This window comes from Dicentrarchus labrax, unplaced genomic scaffold (genome assembly GCF_905237075.1).
Source record: "Dicentrarchus labrax unplaced genomic scaffold, dlabrax2021, whole genome shotgun sequence".
NCBI lineage: Eukaryota > Metazoa > Chordata > Actinopteri > Moronidae > Dicentrarchus > Dicentrarchus labrax.
The window spans coordinates 3,035,047-3,052,963 of record NW_026136702.1 but is presented as its reverse complement, the minus strand read 5'-3'; the positions used below and the strand labels follow the sequence as shown (position 1 = coordinate 3,052,963).

At 42.1% G+C, this 17,917-nt stretch overlaps 1 protein-coding gene across 4 annotated transcripts in view; it reads right to left on the bottom strand.

The window, feature by feature from the left end:
• Nucleotides 1-13,575: 13,575 nt before the first annotated feature.
• Nucleotides 13,576-17,917, bottom strand: part of LOC127379377 (adhesion G protein-coupled receptor A1) — a 149,768-nt gene continuing 145,426 nt past the window's right edge. For all 4 annotated transcript variants that reach the window (XM_051428883.1, XM_051428891.1, XM_051428911.1 and 1 more), the window contains one exon: nucleotides 13,576-17,830. In XM_051428883.1, coding sequence (XP_051284843.1) covers nucleotides 16,402-17,830 — 1,429 coding nt within the window. In that variant the 3' untranslated portion in view covers nucleotides 13,576-16,401. The remainder of the gene's footprint in view (nucleotides 17,831-17,917) is intronic.

Sequence of the window (17,917 nt, the reverse complement as noted above, 5' to 3'; positions counted from 1 at the left end):
GCCAGGGCTGGAAGAGGGGGGAGAGCTGCATGCTACAGTTGGCTCCACGCCTCCGTCCACAGCGTGACTCACATTCATCACTTAGTCCTTATTATCTCCTCTTATTCCTGTGATCTGGCTTCGACCGAGGTGTTATGCCATTAATATGTGCTGTCAATGTCATGGTTCCACTATGCTGTAGCCTATGTAGTGGAATTTAACTTATAACATTTGTTACTTAAGTACTTAAGTAATTGTACTTTAACCTTCATGCTTTCTACTAGATTTCAGAGGGAAATATTGTACTTTTTACTCCACCACTGCAATTATTTGACAAGCTTGTCACTTTTTGCATATTAAACATATGAAGAGCTCATAAGATATGTTTTATAAATTGTTACCCATGTTGAAAAATAAACAGTATATAGTAGTTTGCCCTATACAGTGACCTAATGTGGATGAAAACACGATGAAGTGCCCTTTCAGCGGAGAGAACTGATCAAGTGCCTTCCAGAATGACCCTACAGTAGATAAAACCAGAAATCTGATTGGCCACCCCATCATCGTTCCCATAAGTCTCCCCTTTACGTACGCTAACTTTATGCTAATCCCATGTATTTTGGGGCAAAAAAGCACATGCTATAAATGTATTTGAATACTTCTATATACTGGGGTCCATAAACAGTACTGGAATTGTCTAAATTGGGAATGACTGAAAAGCTGAGACACATGCCATCCCAGCATAAGTCAGTACTCCACTTGTGCCAAACCAGTTGAAAAAGTCTGCCCATGCCCCTGGATATAACATGATAAATTGCCCTCTACAGTGACCCAATGTGCATGAAAACATGATGATGTGCCCTCTAGGCTGCCCTTCCAGTAGGGAATATGTAATGAAGTGCCCTCTAGGGTGAAAAAGGTCTATTTATAAAGTCTGATATGTAAGAGCTTTTAGAAGAGTCCAACTTTTCCGGTTGTAATTATGATGTTGGAGGTTGACTTAAACCATACTTACAACTCAGAAAGTCAAATGTATTATAGTTCCTATACATGAATGTGACATAAACACCTAAACTGAACTGCGACACACACCTGTTGGAGTAGGTGGTGCCTAACCTTCACTGAGTGCTTCCACCCTTAAAGGATTAGTGTGTAAGATTAACTGGCCTCTAGCAGTGTAGTTGCTGATTGCAACACCCTCGCCGTGTAGTTTTGTAGTCAAAACTACTCTGACCGCAAAACTTGAAAAAAACGCAAGAGGCCCTTTCTAGAGCCAGTGTTTGGTTCATCCATTCTGGGCTGCTGTAGACACATGGTGGACTCTGTGGACATAAACAGTTCATTCTAGGGTAGCAACAACACAACGATTCTTGCGGACAGATCCCATTTCCAGGCGCCCTGGGACCCTTGTTCCACTGCCTTTGACATCTGCTTCCCTTCCTCACGGTTCCGTACTTCTGCTTGGACCATGTCTCACCTGTTTCTTGCACTTGCGTTTCCCCACTGCTGGGAGTGTGTGAAGCCGAGGCCGGGCTGCCCAATGCAGGGGTTGCTGATGATGTCTCACAGCTTCAGAGAACTCCCTGCCTGCCAATCAATAATTGCTCACCTGTGCTTCTCATACTGTGACAAGTCAAAAGGTCTGCTTTGAAAAAGATATATCACAGAGAGTAGCCAATAGACAGAAAGTTATTATGAACTGGCTGCCGTCATAATAACTGGTGGAAGCCATGTGGATATTTTTGGGTTTATTTTGGGACATCTTTTGAAATCTACTGACTCAGTAGACAACAATTTTCCAAGTTCCCACAATTTCCATTTCAGCTATTTTCTACCATAGAAACAAACCCTATGGAAAGTGCTGACAGCTTGTTCTGTGGGTTATCTGGGTAACAGGGATATTGTTTGATTTTTAGTTTATTGAAAGCATGTCATTCTTAAGTGCTGAGCACCACAAAAAATATCATATTTACCTCCACTGTACTGTACTGTTGTTCAGGCAGAAATATTAGAGGTACATACAAATAACTGTGCATGTCTTGATACCAAATAATTGTTACCAACTTTCCCACACATTCTGTCAAACACTGGTCTGTTACAATTTACCCAGTCTCCTTTACTTTACTGATATTTGTCCAGGCTTTGAAGATTTCCTCAGTCTTGCTATATGCCAGACTGAAACCATAGGCCTCACTTGGTGACCTACTTTGGAGGCAAACTCTTGACTTTCAGAAAAGCAGCTAGTTCATAGCTGGAGAACATAGCACCACAACCCTGACAATACCCGGTAGCGTCCTGCAGATTTGCATGTCAGCTCTTTATTGAGGAATGTTAGCTCCACAGCCATGCAGCTCTTCCTGCTCTCATATTGCTAATGCAGTCACACTCTTGCACACTTGTTCTAGATCAATACTATTTGTACACACTCTGATCCATCTTAATTGCACACTCCATTTGAATATCATCTTGCGCTGCGTGCTAGTGATGACTGAAAGCCTGTCTGGGTGCCAGCTGAGCCCAGGGTGGCAGGGAATGAGATTGCTATTATGCCGGCGGTGCCCTGTGGCTGCTGAGCAGTGATAGAGAGGCCTCTCTCCGGCCAGGCAGAGGGAAGCCAGTATTAGATTTGTTGACTGCTCAGCGTTCTGGCATGTCGAGATAATAGAGGGAAATACTTTTACTTCAGCAGCTAGGCAATTAATGTGATAGTACATATTCTGGCATATCCCCTCAATGACTTATTACTGGAGAACAAGGCAGTCTGTTTGATCCTTGTTGGCATTGTACAGTAGCCAACTGAGACATATATTCAGAGGTGTTTCATCTTCAAAAGGATTAGCTCCTAATGTGGAAATGCTGCACAGCTGAATCATTTACAGTGAGGCAACACTTGGCGGGGATGAGCTTGACATTGGAATCTGAAGTTATCTAGTAGTATAATGACTGCTCAGTTTAGTCTATTGTCATATTTTAGACACAAGCATAGTGTTTGTTCATTCTAATTCAGCTAAATTTTTCAGAATAAAAGAGAATGGGTATCTTATATTTAGAGGGTAAATAAACACTCAATGCTGAAATGGTTCATTCATTTTTTGGGGAAAGAACACTTTTATTACAACTTTTATTTTTTATTTCTGTGACTCAAGTCAATGCAAAATAGAAGCGAGACATTTACTTGGGATGGTTCAGTTCACAAACTAGTTAATTTAATCAGAGTTGACGGAGTTATCCAAGAGGGTGGTATAAGTGAGACATACCCAAAATGGCTTGGACCAAAAGTGGCCTTATTACTGGACTTACGCTAGACTTTTGATGAAATACCTCCCAGGACTGGCCCAAGTACAGCGATATCAATTCCAGCTGCCAAAGCTGGCATACGTCCTGCTAACTGGAGCTGATTCTATGCCTGAACCTGTCTGCACCTCCAAAATCTGGCCAAATCATGATGTACATGGACCAATGCCAACTCACATTTGGTCTTATGTTTCCAGAAAACAGATGAATGGGCCGACACTGAGCCACAATGTCTTCATTATAGAGACATAGATGGATGAAGCACATTAAAAGGTTTTTAAAAATAACTGCACAGTCACATTTTTAGGAGCAAGATCATTTCGTAATTTTTCTTTATGTATGTATTATGTCACTTGGAAACCATAACGTTTTAATTATTTATCACAATAAATATCCTGTTCCATACAGCATAGAGTAGTGAAATAATAATTGTTTAAAAGCTAACTAACCTGCTGACTAGACTAATAAAAGTGTTATCCCTCCTTATATATTCATCATATATAAAAACACAATTTATGACATAAATTAACATACTGACAGACACAAAAACCCACACGAATAGAAAAAGAGTGCTGTGACCCATAATTGTGACTGTGTGTACCCCCTGTTGACCTATGCAGTCTGGACAGTATTGTTACAGAGCAGCACCATGACGAGGCTGGAAGGTCAAGCGTGTGGACAGCTGTCAGTCCCTGGGGAACGGTTGATACTGGCAGATGTGCCCCAGAAAAAAACCTAGGAGGTGTCAAAAGTTCCTCGAGTCGACAGTTCCAGTATGATGCTTTAAAAGTGTAGCTCAGGGCTGTGTCTCAGTGGGGAAGCTCCTGTGAGAATATCTGATTTAGCAAAGCAGAAAGGCTATGCAGGGAGTCTACTGAAGTGTGAATTGAATGAGCAAGAGCAATGTGTGGAAACAGATGAAACCACATTTAGTAGCATGTAGTATTGATTTTATGCTAGGAATAGGCAAATGTTTGATCCCTATAGTCTGTTATGTCACATTTCAGATTTATACCAGTGGCAGCAAAATCATAAGGTTAAAGAGCTGGTCTGTCATTGGACCTAACCTGCTGAAATCCAAAGACCAGCTGGGGAAATGAAGGAGGTCTAATTAAATGTGTAATGTTTGCTGGTGTACCCTAGAACCGGGCACTTTAAATGTCAGTTCACCTAAATTACAAAAAGAATCTCATTTACCAAAGCAGATAGCTTTGGATGTTGATTCACACAAAGTGCTTTCCCATCTGCCCACCAAGAAAATGCATATATCCCTGTTTTTACACTCGGCAGAGGTAGAAAAGTATTGATGAAAAGAAAATGCAACAATGGAAACAGTGAAGAAATCGTGGCATACATAAAGCATGTGAGTTAAAACTCCACTCAAGCTACAACTGAATTAGGAAACTGCAATGTTCCTCAAATGAATAAATGAAACAAACATAAATGCCATATTTCCATCATGTTTTCTACATGGTTTTCCATTGTTTGAGGTTTGACTGGTGCTTTTCTAATTACACCTACTCGTTGCATCCTTTTCTTCTGCAATGGTTTAATGGCCTGCTGAGAAAATGAGTGCCGCCAGCTGTTTATCTCAACTCCTATAACAGTGCTGCATGGAAATGTGCACGAGTTTACATTTTCTTTTGCCAATTCTCTAATTTGAATCAGTCATGCACACATTAAAACGTCAACTTGGGACCACATTTCAACACCAAAGGGAGATAACTTTAGGTTAATTAGCTAGCAAACTGCAGCAGATAAAACCTGCCAGAGACAGTTGTCATTTCAGCTGCTAAAATCAACAGCAAATGGCCAGAAATGAGAAAACTACTTTTGTCTGAAATCAAAGACACGTTGTTTCAAGCTAGCAACAGTAAAGGGGCCTAGCTATCTCAAACCTTGGGCTAACTATATAAAACCAAAAGTGCACGGTAGACAGGTAAGTGAAAATATATTGTGTTTTTATCAAATTTGGGTGAATTGAACCTTTAATACTTAAAAAAAACACACACACAAATTAAGTGGCGATCAGCTGGTGAAAACGTGAAAATATGTGAAACTTATCATGAAAGAGCAAGCATGGAGAATTGTTTTAAAATTGTATGAAGAATAACAGTATATCATATAAACTCTTAGTTTTGAGTTGCTCCCTCTCTGTACAGCTTTAGAGCAGGCACATACATCAACATTTGAAGCACGTTGTACATCATGGTTGCCTGGCAGGATTTGTTGTACTGTGCAGCGTCTTGAAGTTGTAGCTTTACCACAGGTTCCTTTAGCACTCCCAAAGGTCTTTCCTACTCTCACCTTTACTCTCATCTCCTCTCCTTGAAAATATGTGTTCTGGGATGTCCATAAAGAGAGATGTATCTGACAAAAGCAATGGTGACATCTGTTTTCCTAAGATCTTGTTAAAAAGCTGAAAAAAAGGCCCTGTTGGCCAGAAGGGGAACTACGCAAACCCTGTGAATAGAGACAGCACACACACAGAGGAACACACACAAAGGCATACAGAAAAAACCCTTGCTACAAGGCAACTATGCTCGCCTTGTAACTCTTCCAATTTCATTTAGCGTGACAAGCTTTCTGTGGGTAGACCTGCAGTAATATCTGGGGATTACAGAATCAAATACTGGCAAAAGAAAATAAATGGGAACAGTCTTGATTGCTGTATTTGCTACATGAGGCTGAAATCTGTTCCCATGGAAAGGACTAAGAGCTGTGGTGGAGGACATGCTTTAGGTGTCTATGTCACCTCTGGAACGACTGGTAGAGCTGAGGGCAGCTGAGAGTTTGAAGTAAAACTTTAAAATACACATTTTAGCTCAGTGTATCAGATTGCAATGACTAATTTTGAATAGTGCCAAACATATAGTACCTCGGGTATTTAGTTGGTTAAGTAACACAGAAAGAGCTACGGATGAAAACAAACATGTTGTGCAATATTCAGTTAACATTATCTTTCAACTTAGCTTTATCTGCTTAATACCTGGCACTGATCGAACACACATTAGTACAGTCTGAGCTGCAAGTTGTCAGTGACACAAACTGAGGCCAAACAGAAGACTATAAAGCTTTCAGAAAAACACAAACAGAGTGTATTTATGCACAGATGACCATCTTTTTCTCAAAGTCATCAGTCAAATCTGAACACACAGATTTAACACATATTTTTAGATTCAGTGTGACTTCCACTTTCCGATGATATCAACATATCCAATTTCCTTCACAAACAAACCATAAATCTACTTAGACATTGTCTACTAGCTCCTTATAACTCCAGAACTTGCTTGAGAATCATCCTGTTTTTAAGTCTTCCTCAGTATCGCAGTAATTCAGTGACAGCTGTCTGTACATCCATGGGTGCATTGCAAACAGAAACTGCTAGTTGCTAATTCGGCATACCTTTAATGGTCTCAGTTTGCCAAAATGTAAGCATATGTAGGGTAAAAAAATGGGAAGTTGAAGCCTACAGCTAACCCACTGACTCTATGGCAACGTTATACTCCTTGTTGACAAGAAGGGGGGTAGGGTGTGTCTCTGGGTATTATATGGCCTGTCAACCTACCCTATTAGAGTAAGCACTTCCTTTACTGTGCTTTCTTTCTTTTACTTAAATGTACTTTTCTATGGTTAGCCTAATCATTTTTGTATTACCTCCATTATTTTTGCATTTCTGGGACCTCTTACTGTTCTTTTTTCTTTTTTCTTTCAACAGTATGTGAAGCTTTTAGTTTGCAGTCTTGAGGATGCTAAATTTAGTTTCAGAGTATTCATTGTTACAATTATAATTACAATATTTTCATCATTAACAAAAATCTTACATAATCATAACAAACTTTAATTAACGTTATTAGTTAATTAGTCTATCAGACAAAACAATATTACTGCAATACAAACCAATAAATGTATAATGTAATGAAAAATGTACCTGCACTAAGTGGTGGGTAATCTAAATGCATTACAATGCTGACATATAGCTGTATGTACACAGCATTTTATGTGTGTGGATTCGTGTTGCAGAATGTGTCCCTGTGCATGTTGGTGTATGTGTGTGTGTGTGTGTGTGTGTGTGTGTGTGTGTGTGTGTGTGTGTGTGTGTGTGTGTGTGTCTGCGCTTGTGTGAGGGTGAGGAAGCACTCAGGCATTAAAGTCAGGGAAGGAAAAAAATGCATATTCATCAGGCCTCGCAGACAAAACAATGTACTGGCATAATCTCTGCAGCGAGCGCGGGTTAAATAGTTGCAGTAAGACTTGATGTGTTACAGTAGAACAAACATTTATGAACCTAGCCCATGGACTTGCCACATGATAATTCTTCACAGGAAGACAGAAGGGAAGGACTTCAAGTGTATCCCTGCATACATTTGCATTTGGCCGGGGGCTGGAGTTCAGCAGGGCCCCCCATTTTTCACCTCCATCTGAACACTTAATTACTTCAGCTGGCTAATCTTTCACTTAATAAAAATCTATTAAATGGGCCTGTCTGGGTATAAGCGGGACGCGATTTAGGGAGCCGGGATCAATGGCCCAGTGTTTCTGCTACACGTGGCCAAGACATTATTTTGTCCTAGCAGATCAGTCTTGCAATTACACTTCCACACATGTGGAAATTTCAAATTGACTCATGTCTTGACCTAAAGTATTTGCATAATCTTTGTTTATTTTTTGTTGCAGAGATCATCTCTCATGTGGTTTTATGATTTTCTCTTTCTGTCTCTCTGTATAAAAACCTTCTCTAACCACAAAGAGGAAGCCAGTTTATGCATTAACCTGCCTGTTGACCTCTGTCTCAACCTCACAGATGCTGTAAATAAAGGCTACTTCACTGACATCCACTTGTGTCGTTCAACACCACACGTTACCATTTTTATCCACTAGATGGCATTCCTGTATAGAGACCAGAATAGAGCAGAAATTGGAAAACCAAAGACAGGACTGGCAATCAGATATTTCTGTGGGTTTGCCTTGCTGACAATTTAAGCCACTACCAGCTACGTTACATCATGCATTAACATCACTGTCTGTTTTTATATCGTGAGTGAATGGCAGTGGCCGTTTCAGTGGCTCCTTCGGACTCTCAACATTTATTTTAGTGAGGACTTGAGTCCTGTCACACTGCAAGGAAAACCCTGAGGAGCTGTTTCTCCATTTCAGAACTAACACTTGCACATTTGGCCACATGCTTAAAGCCTTTAAGACTCAATTGCACAATTACAATCTGAGATTCCCAGAACTCATCTGTTAAAAAACAAATGAAACTGATGACAGATTGACTTTCTGGAGCATACAGTCGGTACTATGACTCCTTAGTGTGGGAATATAGTCTAAATGCTGAGGACATGTGACCACTGCAATGTATCCTCCATCACTCATGGATAATTATTTTATTCTTTTATTAGACAGCAACAGTAGAGGGATGGCAGGAAATGAGGGGAGAGAGAGATGGGGAATGGCATGCGACAAAGACCACGGCTGGGTGCAAACCGGGGATGTAGCAGTTCATGGTCTGTGCCTTAACCCCTAAGCCACCAGCGGGCCCCCAATTCTTTATATTTTACTTATTCAGTAACTGTTCAATGATAACTTCTGTAAATTTGATTTAAATGAGGGTCCCAGTATGGAACCAACAGAAGATTTTATACTGGCTATTAACATTCCCTGCATTGTCTATTGTAAAAAAAAGCCAACTGACTGGAGGTATAAAGTATAAAACTTTATATTTCATTTTTAGCATGAATGTAATTATTTGACCAACAATAGTATTTATTCATGTATTCAGTTACATTTTTGACCTGTTTGCTTACCTTTGGGTCTCCATATTTCTTCAACACATTATCACAGTATATTTCTGTGGTAAAATCTTCATTTATTCATTTTTTTGTAGTTTCATTTGATCATCTTCTAAAAATATTGGAAACTGCTTATAAAATACCAATTATAAGTTGCTGTTTTTTAAATTTTACTAGTTAAGTCTCACCAGGCTCATTTTCCAATGAAAAAATGACAGAAGCAAAGTATTGCATAGAGTCATGTTTGAGTGTTTTTTTTGAGTGACGGAATAACTCAGTTTGCAGTTCCTTTTACAAACTTTGTCAAATGATTCTTTTGTTTAGAGGATAAACCTTCATTTGGATCTGGATATAGAGGAGGTGGACACCGGGTATTGGCAGCTGTGTAGGATTTAACACACCCATAACAAACAGCTACTGTAGCGTAATCTCCTGGCTTCACGCCTCCCTCCCATCCTCTCCATTCTCCTCCCTGCTCCCTGGTCCTTTGCCCACCATGCCGTCCCCAGCTGTCCTGTTCTCTCTCCACTGAAGGAGGGAGGAAGCGGGGGCGAGGAGGGGAGACAGGGAGGGAGCTGGCCGCCTTCAGCCCTGCCTGCCAGCCTGGCTGTCGTGTTCAAGCCTCGATGTTACAGACTGCGGTAGCAGCCTCTTAGGCCCCTATAATCCACTGGATTGTTGCATTAAAACCATCACATGATTCTTTGCTCCCTTCCAGTTGTACCGTGTTGCGTCACCATTAGAGGAAGCTATAAATAACAAAGAGGGGCAGTGGGGGAGGAAGGGGAGACTCAGGCCTATCAAACACATAGAACAGCACAGATTGGCAGCTACTGGCTCCTTCCGAACCCAACACACAGTTTTGAGTTAGAGAGTGCAGCAATATCACCAGACTTAGTCTTTGGCATGCTTCACAATACTCACAAAGGATTTGATGCATTAGGAAATTCAGCAGCGCAGCAGGGGCCAATGGCTGTGACAAGAAAACAAGTTACAGGGAATATTCAGACATGTCACTCACTGATAGTCTTTTTCCTTCAGAATGAGAAGCTACCTCGGATTGTCACATCATAGACTGAAAATCAGGTGCGGCTGTGTTGACAGTAAGCCACTGTGAAATAGCAGAATGGGGTTGAGCTTGGTAAAATAGGTTGGGGTTTTGTTCATTACTTTCATGTGCTTTGACAAGTGATGTAAGTCTTCAGAGGTCTCCTTGTGGAGAAGCTGAGAGATAGCGATTGGCTGGAAGGCAACCTCTGCAGAGGGAGACGCATACTGGGGCAAAACACAGCTATGACAACCAAATAAACCAATAGAGATGTTTTTTGTTTTCCCATGTCTGGAGCCCCTGTGCACTGCATTAGCATACATCCTATCCTATGCCTGCCAGGCAAACAACTACAGTACAAGTCTGTGTAAGGAAAAGCAGGCTCTTTCTTCCAAGTGAATAATGTATGACAGAGCAACATGCTTCATAGATGTATATGTCACTGGCTGTTACTACGTCACCATTACTGCATCATCACTATTGCTATCACACAGCGGAGTGGTCAGTGAAGTGTTCAGATCTGTGTATAGCTGCACTAATCAATAGCTCTTATATTAACAGTGGATTAAATAACAATTTGTCACTGTTGGCACACTCATAATGATAAACCCACAGAAAGTTGACAGGATTATTGTTACTATTTCTACCCACAGCAGGCAGCTGTTTTCAGAGTTGGTGAAGAGTACACGAGAGGTAAATAAAGAGTGAATATTAGACTGTTTACACGTGCTTTTCTCACTGTAACATGTCAGAATGTCTTCTGAGAAAAAGGCCTGTGTAGAAATTCTCTATTACAGATGAAACTGCAATCAGAATTATAATGAAATAGACTCAAGTATCAAAGTTACAGTACTCATTATATGAACAGAGTGTCATATCATCATATAAATTCTATTATTATTGTATTACTATAAGAATTCATTGTATCTTTGAGACATAACATATATTTTGCATGTAAAATCCTAATTTGCAAAGTAACTATAGCTATCAGCTGTCAGATATCACCAAGAAATGCAATATCTCTGAAATGAAGGTAGGTGGAAGTATAAAATACACATAAGTATTGTTGTATAGTTCCTGGAGTTACTACTGTCATTCTGCAAAGTTTCAGGACTTAAAATAATAATAGCAAAATGGTGAAACTTGTAGCAGAAGTGCAGAGATATCCTGACCATTAGTCCCTGGTATGGGTCAAGCTTTAAAAAAGCTGCATCCTACATTTCCCATAATGCAGTTTCAAGTTTTTCATTAGACCCTCCAAGCTTTGTAAATGCTCATAGCTTTTAAACTGCACGCCCCCAGTTTGTAAGACAGACTCAAGCCTCCAAGCCCAAGTCTAGATAACAACAATGACATCATTATGACATCATCAGGGTTATTTTCTTGACTTGTCAAAACTCCTCCAGAGCCATAGAACACATTATACAGCAGTTTTCACAGGTTGAGTAGTACTCCCATAGATGAGTAAATTGATATTCATGTGTACAATCTATGTGTTATGTACAGTACTTGAAAACATATTCTTAGTTACTTTCCACCCCTGCTGCAGCCTTAGCTTATACACACACATCCCAACACACGGAGACATTTTACGGACACACACACACACACACACACACACACACACACACACACACACATCCCATTAGAAATTTAGCTTCCAAGAAACCAAGTGATGATATCTAATAAGAAGTTTTGCCCACCTCTTTCTGTCTCCTCTTCCTCTTTGATCTCTCCACCTCACTCCTTCTGTTCCTCTCTTCTCGTAAGCCTCAAACTATCCATCCAAATCCCCCCCCACCCCCTTCTCTGTCTCCCGCCATTCACTCTGCAGCTCTGCTTCTCTCTCCCGCCCTGCGAGTCTCGAGCATGTTATTTAAGTCAAGGGCGGCATTAGCATGACGATCACAGCCTTCTATCGCAAGTCCTGTCTGCCAAGGCTGGAGCTGAAGGAGCAGGCTTTGTTATTAGGGTGGAAAGAGAGCTTCTAAACATGCAAGGAGTAAAAAGAGAGAGAGGGAGGGGGAGGCTAAGGCACACAGAGGCAGGATAACATGGCCTGTGAGAAATTGAAGATGATTTGTGATTACGTAAGACAAAGCATACATGTGTCTACATTATAGAAAAACATAATCCATTTGCGTGCCATTCACTGTCGGATTGATCTACGCACTTGAAAAAAGCTCTCTCCTCTCTGTCAATGAAAGACAAAAGCACTTTCCACAAGTGTCAAGAGACGGGCCTACAAAGAGACTCAAAAATCATGCCCTCGATCACATATACAGCTCCTTCATCATTATATGAAACCCTCAGTGAAATTAGATCAGACTGTAGGCTATGTATGAATTCCTGCTTTTTATTGCTGATGTGATTACACATGCGTGCCCCCAGAATTAAACACATACATGCAACATATTGTCTTCTCAGGAGCACACTCTCACTTCCGTCTCCTTCTCTCTCTGCTCATACTCTCTATTTACAAACCTATTTATTACAACAGGAAATTAAAACACAGTTAATTGTATCATAAACACACATCTGTGTTACTAAAACCAGATTAATTTTTAATGAAACAGATGCCGTCCTGGGCCAATTTCTCCCTTCGCCAACCACCGCAGTCCAACCTACTGCGGCCTGCAGTCTTAGAACCACCTGGTGAAGCATCCTTTTGTTTTACTGATTCTCTGTGGTAAGCTGAAAGCAACAGCACTTTCTGGAAAAACACACTTATTGGTTCAAAGACACCCCTGGTAATAAAAGCCATCATGGTCTTATATACTAATTATCTAGATTATCACCACTGCAGCTCATTTGGCGCTGCAGCACACAAAATAATTCAGTCATTTTGGAAAGATATTGGCTTCAGCTGTCCATGACTCACCTTTCATGGACACCCTGCAGTAGTCATGTTCAGTCTGGGTCTTCATTGCAGACGGAGGGGGAGAGATGGGGTCTGACATTTCACATGGCTTTCAGTCAGACGAATAATCTGATGGTGGGGAGGGAGGGGGCCATGTGGCCTTGGAAAAGAAGAAAAAAAACTCCAGCTGCATATTAAATGTGCTCAGGCGTTTCATGGCCTGTCAAACCTGGGTGTGATTTGTGATGCACGGAAGACACACTGTCTCATTTCCTGGGTGATGTGTGCACATGTGGATGCCTGTGCATGTATGTGTACAAGGTCTGAGCATGCACAACAAACACACACACAGTGGCAGTCAAGCCTGCTATCATTTGAATTCCTCCCCTGTGGTGGCTCCGTAAGGCATCTCAATCTCCATCACGCTGTCAGAAGAAATAAACACATTACGGTGGGAATTGAGAAATAAAAACAGGCTTTTTCTTTCACTAACATTCATCGTCACAGAAGTTAAAGGCACTCTTTGCTCGTGCACACACATGGCGGACACACACACACACAAACACACACACACAAACACAAGCCAAAGATGCTCTCATCCGTTGCATGGTGAAAAAATACATTTATTGGAATCTGTGTCAATGTAGAAAAAAGTGAAAACTGGCTTTAGGTTTTGTCACAGTACCACAGGTGAATATTCCAGCAGCCGTCTGGTGAGCCGAAACGAAGTCAGCGAGCTCGTTTAGGGCAGTACATCTGCTACTGATGACAACAGAGAAGTCGGCCTACGGTGGCCTATGATACCAAACACATCGTCTCACAGACACTGAGAAGCTCAGGCTGCTCCTAAGACACACCACCAGCAAATACACATGTTGTACAGCAATTCACCTAGACCTATGTTCTCTCAGTTTACTGTGGGTTTAGCAGGAGAGGCTGGTTTCAAATGTTTTGTTGTGATACTGTTACAAATCCCTTTCCAATAACTATAAAGCCAGGGCCAGTGACTGCCAGCATCTAAGGAGCCCATATTGTGTGATCAATTGTGGGCCACTCTTTTATAACTCATAAGTTAGGCCCATTATCCCATTTTGTTCCAGACCCTGGAAATAACTCCAGTGGCCCTGTGCAAAGCTATGAGGGTCATGCATCATCTTTGATGTCTGCCAGGGCCTCCTTTCACTGTTCAAAGCCTGCCATCCAAATAAAGGGAGTATCACATTAATGTTTCTTGTTTCTTTTCTGAAGAAGTCACTTTTTTTAATTGAAATATTTCTGTCTGAACAAACATCTCTATATGAACGTACTGTAAGTGACATATTCTATTCTGGCATTCCAAATGTTGTTATGGGTAGTGCATTTCTATTTCTGATATGACAGGATAAGTCTCACAACACATGGCGAGTCTGCATACTTTATGAAGTCAACTAAAATTGCAACAGAAAAAAGGCATTTGAAAACAAAAAAAGGACATTTTCTAAACTCAGATACTGAGTATTAACATTGAGAGAGGTCAGTTTTTTCCCATACAACTTTCTTTACATATAGACTTATTTTATTCTTAAATATCTTAAATCTCATATAAAATAATTCATCAGAAATGGATTTTATATACACAGACAAGAGTGCACAAGATGAATAAAGAGATGGTGTGCATGCCGAGGTGGTTTTGCAAGAGCAGGTTTTGCTGTGAGTTTATATGCGCTGCTTGGGTGCACATTTTTTTAAGTTTGGATTTTCTGATGAAATGTGCGACTGGTTTTGTCTGCAGTATCGCACTCAATATCATCATTCATAAAACAAACAAGTGCTTCTCAATCGATACCGAGCCTCTTTCTCCTCTTTTGAGTGGCAATTCTTCAAAGAGAATGTGACCTTCGTGGTAACAAAAAAACCAAAAACCATCCAGACTTCAACCTTGGCCTCTGCTGACACAAGTTATCTACCAAAGCAGGACCAAGAGCAATACGATTTTCTGTACTGGATTCTAGGATGAACCTAAGCTTAAAGTCTTGTTAAATGGCCATTACCAGTGGGAAATAATACAGTATTTGTTGGGAACTAGGCTTAATCCAAGAGTGTGACAAAAATGATACATGGCAAGCTGCAGCAGTCGTATCTGGTCGAGGCAAATAATACGTCCATGGATGAGCATTCATTTACGCTGTTAAAATATAGCTACAAACAACGAGGCATGCATGCTTTGGAGCTTTTGTGAGAGAAATTAAAATAAATACAATTTAAAGGGATTGCATCTGCACTCATTTCTGCCATGTGTCATTTTGTGGCTTTAGATAAAAGTGGGGGAGGTTGGCTGTAATGGTTGGTTAGTTTTTATTAAGAGGGAAAATAACAAAATAACATTGGTCACAGGCAGGTTTCCCAAAGCAGCTTGTTGTTTCTCCTATAAGCACATTCACACTCTTTTTTCCCCAAAATGTTTGATTTTTTACAAAGAATGGAAATAATGTCTGACAGCATGTGCAAGCTGAGCTGAAGGGAAGAAAACCTGCACACTAGTTTGGCAATGGACTCGCTGTGAGGACCTGGCTCTATGTGGCACAGTGTTCATTAAAAAAAAGGAAAAGAAAACGCACTGGATCCAATGACATCAACTCTCTATTCACAATGGCCACGCTGTTGTTGTTGTTGTTGATGCTGCCGTTATTTACTTTTCTCCAGAAAAAAGAAACACAACAGTGAAGACATCATACAGACGGCACAATCAATACCAACCTGGAAGAGGATGCTTAATTTCACTTCTCTTTTTCTGTTGCTTTGAATTTTCAACAACTTAACTGGCATCCACACATCTCTGACAAGCGACAGTATCTTTGTATATTATTTAGAAAATCTCTAGTAGATATTCACAGTTGCTTGACTGAATGGCAAAAATACCCATGAAGTCTAAAATTGCTGGTTTAGTCGTCTAAAACATGGATGCCAAGAGTTCTTTAAAGTACTGGAGGTTCACTGTCTTCATAGACTATTTGATGGATTCAGATTCAAAGTGTAAAAAAATCTTGCAGCGTGTTGCCTTTGAGCACTAACACACATATTCATACATACGACCATTCATTTTCTTGTATATATATAGAGAGAGATCTGTAGTAATATGGAACAGTGGAAATACCTTCAATTACATCTGATGGTATGATGTGACACAAATTTCACAAATTTTTCTTGGTTTGAAGAGATTCTGTTCTGTGTATGGACGCTCTTCAGGAGCATTTACATGATATCAGATTTCTGTACAGTAAAACAGCACACTTAAAAACATGAGGACATTAAAATAAAAATATCCCACGCTGATTGTGATGTTTAAAATGTTCAATTCTTTTTTTTAATTCTAGAAAGGGAGGCGAGGGTTTATTTTTGGCGGGACGAGGCAGGGGTGCTGCTGATCTCCCTTGTTATTCCTTCCCGCACTACACAGTAGTTTCATTCTTCCAGGGCCCAGTACGTATATTCCCTGTGCTGTCCGAGGTGTACAGGAGTCCTTCATGGAGCCCCCCCTTTAGAATCCCATTCTGATTGGGCGGGTTCTGGGGGTAGGATTGTCTGCGCGGGGCATGCATCTCCAGATGGTGATGTGTTGCCATCGGGTCCTGCTCGGCCACTTTGCCGCACCCACACAGGAAGACGCCTGTGTCGCCTGCCTCTGCCGGGCACAGAGAAGGGAAAAGGTCTGCCTTGGCACAGCAGATATGCCGGTGGCAGGGATTATGGCATGCCAGGGCCTCGTGCGTGGTGGCTGCAGCAGCGTGGCATGTATGATGCCCATCATGGTGGCCTTCGTGGGCCAGATGTGGACAGATGTGGGCATGACGCTCATGTGTGCTGTGGGGGCTGTCAGTGTGTGAGCTGTGCACGCTGCCTCCATCCACACTGGAGGGGATGTGATAGGCGTACTCCCTCTCGCTCCCTGCTCCGCAAGCGCCAGCCCCGGCCCGGCGGCTGAAGTGGCGGCCTTTAGTCCTGGTGCTGCTCTTTAGACAAGGGTGCAACTGGATCCCCGGCCGGTAACCCTCCGGGTCAGCATGTAGCAGCACATGTGTAGCTGCAGGCTCCTCCTCCATAAGCTGCTGGCTGTGCAGGGCGGCGCAGCACGGAGTCACAGGTGCCAGACACGTCACATGATTTTGCGAGGACGGAAGGGCGGCGTGTTTACAGTGACCTACACTGCCATGACTGCAACTCATCAGTGCTTTACCCTGACATGGTGAGTCATGGTGGCAGTGGCTGTGACCGTGGCCGTGCCCCGGGGTATCTCCATTCACGTTGACCTTGGGCCGCGCTTGAGCAGGCCCATGGGCGCCGGAGCAGCCGTTGGCACGTCGTCCGGGACAACAGGAACACCAGCAATGCCAAACATCATCACGCTTGGCACAGTGATGGATAAGGATGAAGAGGCCAAGGGTGACGGAGAAGGCACCATAAAGGCAGCTGAAGATCATGTCCAGGAAGTGGCCCTGTGACACGGCCAGCGCCCCAAAAGTCCAGGTAGCCAGGAACAGGAAAAGGGTGAAGGCCGCCGTTCGTAACTGAGCCTTGAAGGAGTGCTCATTGGCCAGCAGCGCAGGGTTGATGGGAATACCTGGGCAGCCGGCGGGGCAGTGGCTCCCACTGGGTGGGGCTGCCAGGGCCCCGGGCTCGGCTCCCTGGTGGCAGTGGGTCGGCACGTCGACAGCAGCTAGCCTGTGCTGCTCCTCCGTCAGCTGCTTGAGCTCGTACTTCTTTTCCGGGTGTCGCCGCAGCTGGATGAAGGTACAGAGGAAGTAGATGCATGTCACCAGGACGATGAAGGCCACGGGGCCAAAGAAGGCTCCCAGGCTGGGCTCCCATGCCATCCAGCAGCTGCAACACACATGAATACCAGTGCATTTTAATACTTTGATTTATGGTCACATTTTGATAAAACATCAGCAAAACTGAAACACTGAA